This window comes from Acanthisitta chloris, unplaced genomic scaffold, assembly GCF_000695815.1.
Source record: "Acanthisitta chloris isolate BGI_N310 unplaced genomic scaffold, ASM69581v1 scaffold40230, whole genome shotgun sequence".
Taxonomy (NCBI): Eukaryota; Metazoa; Chordata; class Aves; order Passeriformes; family Acanthisittidae; genus Acanthisitta; species Acanthisitta chloris.
Genome location: NW_008651835.1, coordinates 1 through 2970, shown reverse-complemented (window position 1 = coordinate 2970; position 2970 = coordinate 1). Strand labels below are relative to the sequence as shown.

Here is a 2970-nt window from a genome sequence, read left to right as displayed (position 1 = left end):
AACAAAGTGGACAAACAGCTGATTGTCTGTGGTGTACATGGTAGAGATGGGGCTGCTTCCACAAAACCGTCCATTCCCTCTTCCAGACACCAAAGGTGGGGCAGCATTATCTAACCCATTCTTCAGCTAGAAGAAAAATTGCTAATGTCACTCAAGCAAACAGGCCAGGAATGTAAACTTTGAGCACATACCATCTTAGTGCTTCCAGACACAGGGGAGATTAACAACCTAGTGATTAGTTAATGCACAGCAATAAATAAGAGAGAGAGAGAGAGAAATAATATCTGTAGTATTTCTCTTTGGTGTTTCCATCCTGTGACACCCTCGACTGTCTTTCTGACACTGAACTCTGTAAGATTCAGTAGTTTTAATAGCTTTGTGCATTTGGTGACCTAGCCAATAACCTCACCTCTAAGTAATCTCCAAGGCTGCAGGAACCATCCTCACTCTTAACCTGGAAAGGCTGTTCAAAATGAACAGCAATAATAAATCCAGCAGTTACCACTACATGCCAGGAACAATTCAGATTAGGAGCATAGTCTTGAGGGTAGTTGGGGGATGTTATCACACCCCTGCTTGTGTGCAAATAGCCTCCGCAACCTGGGAAAAACAAGTTGAAGCAAAGAGAAAAATGTTAGAGTCAACTATTCACCTATCCATTTAGAGAAAACTGTCTCCTAAAAGATGTGACAAATAAAAACAAATTTTGAAACAAGCATAAGAAGAGTTGAGGGGCATAGAGCAATGTACATGACAACATACAAGCTAGTAGATTGCAGGATGACACACACCAAAATTCCTGAGAGTGAGACTCAGTTCTGAGACTTAGCAGATGAATAATCAGACAGCTATGCCATGAGGATATTGTTACAATGTCTGAGGACATTGCTTCTAGCCATGAACCAAACCACTGCCACCTACTCCAGCTGCCAGTCAGAAAATCTTCCCCGGACTGTCACTGTTGTCCTAACACCTTCCTTTGTGCTACAGCGCATTCTGTTACCATTCCTGGGGGCATGTGGGAGGACTGTCTCTGGAAATTGCTGACATTCGTGCTACAAATTATACAGTTTTCTGCATCTGTTTCATTTTCTGTTTCGTGTCTATGCTTTGAGTCATTTATTGTCCTCTCTTAGTGCTTTTAGCCATTTATTTCCCTCTCTTAGCTGGGCATTCTTTCACCCTTCAGCTGATCTGTTACAAGCTTAGGCATATGCTTTTCTCACTTCTGAAACGTGACTGGTCTGGTTGAATCATGCTTTGTTGTACTATATTGCTGGGGAAATAGGAAATTTTACCTTTGCAGCGTCAGACATTTATTAATGCATATTCATGAGATGTGAATAATTGGGGTGTGTGATTAATTAGATAGATTGTAGACAGCTGTTCAAAAAGCCAGAGTCTTTTGTCTTGTTAGCAGTCATTTATCTGGGAGGAGAAAGAAAAACATGTCTCACTTTTGTGATAAGAGGCATTAAACCCAGCTCCAGTGACACTTGCATCTGACATGAAGTGGATGAACATTGCCTCTCCAGTTGATCTTACTGGCCCAGGAGGTTCTCGTCCACACAGAGTAGCCAGCACTGGGGAAAGACTAGTGTCTCCTGCAACCACAAGAACACATGTTAGTGTTAAAACTAGATCAGTTCACATCTGCCTGTTTGTTGCTGTGGCTCATACTTTCAAGAAGGTGCTTTTCAAGACCTTTAACCCCTTACAGATTGAGAACTACTTTTATTGACCACCAAGTATTTTTCAAGACTTTGCTAATTTTATTTTCACCAGCAGAATGTCTCAGAATAGAGGAAGACTACTGATTTAGAGCATGTTCTCATTGCTATCTAGATTGCTTAAGCTCAGTGGGGGTACTGGGACTTTGGACCTCTACTGCATGCTGTCAAGGTAAGGCAAGATTGGCTTCTCACCGTCTTTGATAATAAGTTTGTCATAGTTGCATGAGCTGTGAGATTCTATGTCTAGTTCCAGGATATTGAATTCCACAGTAGATCCAGGAGCTCTGATAAGCCACACACAGTCAGCAAAATTTCTGTAATTCATGGGCCAGCCCGGTGAGAAGAGGAATGAAGGTGTTTCACCAGTGGTGACAGTCCCTCCGCATGCACCTGTCATGTACAAGGAGACAACAATGAAAGCATCCACTTTTTAAACAAAACACTCCCCTCATGTAATTTAAGATGACAGCCCTATAATTAAGCACATTGGGGGCACAGTGATGATGTGTGCAGTCACAGTAATGCAGGAATACTTCAATTTCAGATTGGACAGAGAGAACAAAACCTGAAAATCCTGATCTTTAAGGCTGTTCCTGTGCTGAGACAGCAATGATGTGATCTATTTTAATGTAAGGAATATCTAGCAAAAGACCTAAGAGCATCTACTACAGTTTAACATAGGTTGTGTATCAGAAAGTAATGGTGCATACATAACCAATAATAGAGAAAAAATTTAGACCCTCTTGAAATTGAAGTATTTTTCTTTCTCCACGTCTTGTGTCTCAGCTGTATGCTTAGATCAAGGTGGATCTAATCAAGAGTCCTTGGTGGGATATCAAGTGTCTCAGTGCTCTCCTAGCACTTAAATCCTTTACATACTGCTACTATCCTGCAGAACCCCAAGTATCCTTAGACCTTGTGTCCCCATAAATCTGCCTTCAGATTTAGAAAGAAGACATTGCACTATGTCCTGCTTAGTCTTAACTTTCACTCTTTGAACTTGCTCAGAGAAAAATCGATGGTGCAAGTAGAATATTCCCTCTCCTTCTAGGAGCTTTTTGTCAGAAGTGCATGATCACAGAATCACAGAATTTTTAAAGTTGGAAGGGACCTCTGGAGATATCTAGTCCAACCCTCCTGGCAAGGAAGGGTCACATAGAGCAGGTTACACAGCAACTCATCTAGGTAGGTTTTGAATGCCTTCAGAGAAAGAGTCCATGACCTCCCTGGGCAGCCT

General features: G+C 41.6%; 1 protein-coding gene across 1 annotated transcript in view; it reads right to left on the bottom strand.

Annotated features, from left to right (window-relative positions):
* Nucleotides 1-2123, bottom strand: part of LOC103802280 (cubilin-like) — a gene marked incomplete at both ends in the record, with an annotated part of 20364 nt that extends 18241 nt beyond the window's left edge. Inside the window, 3 exons of the mRNA XM_009074741.1 lie at nt 410-600; nt 1458-1604; nt 1926-2123. Coding sequence (XP_009072989.1) covers nt 410-600; nt 1458-1604; nt 1926-2123 — 536 coding nt within the window. The remainder of the gene's footprint in view (nt 1-409; nt 601-1457; nt 1605-1925) is intronic.
* Between the last annotated feature and the right edge of the window lie 847 nt (nt 2124-2970).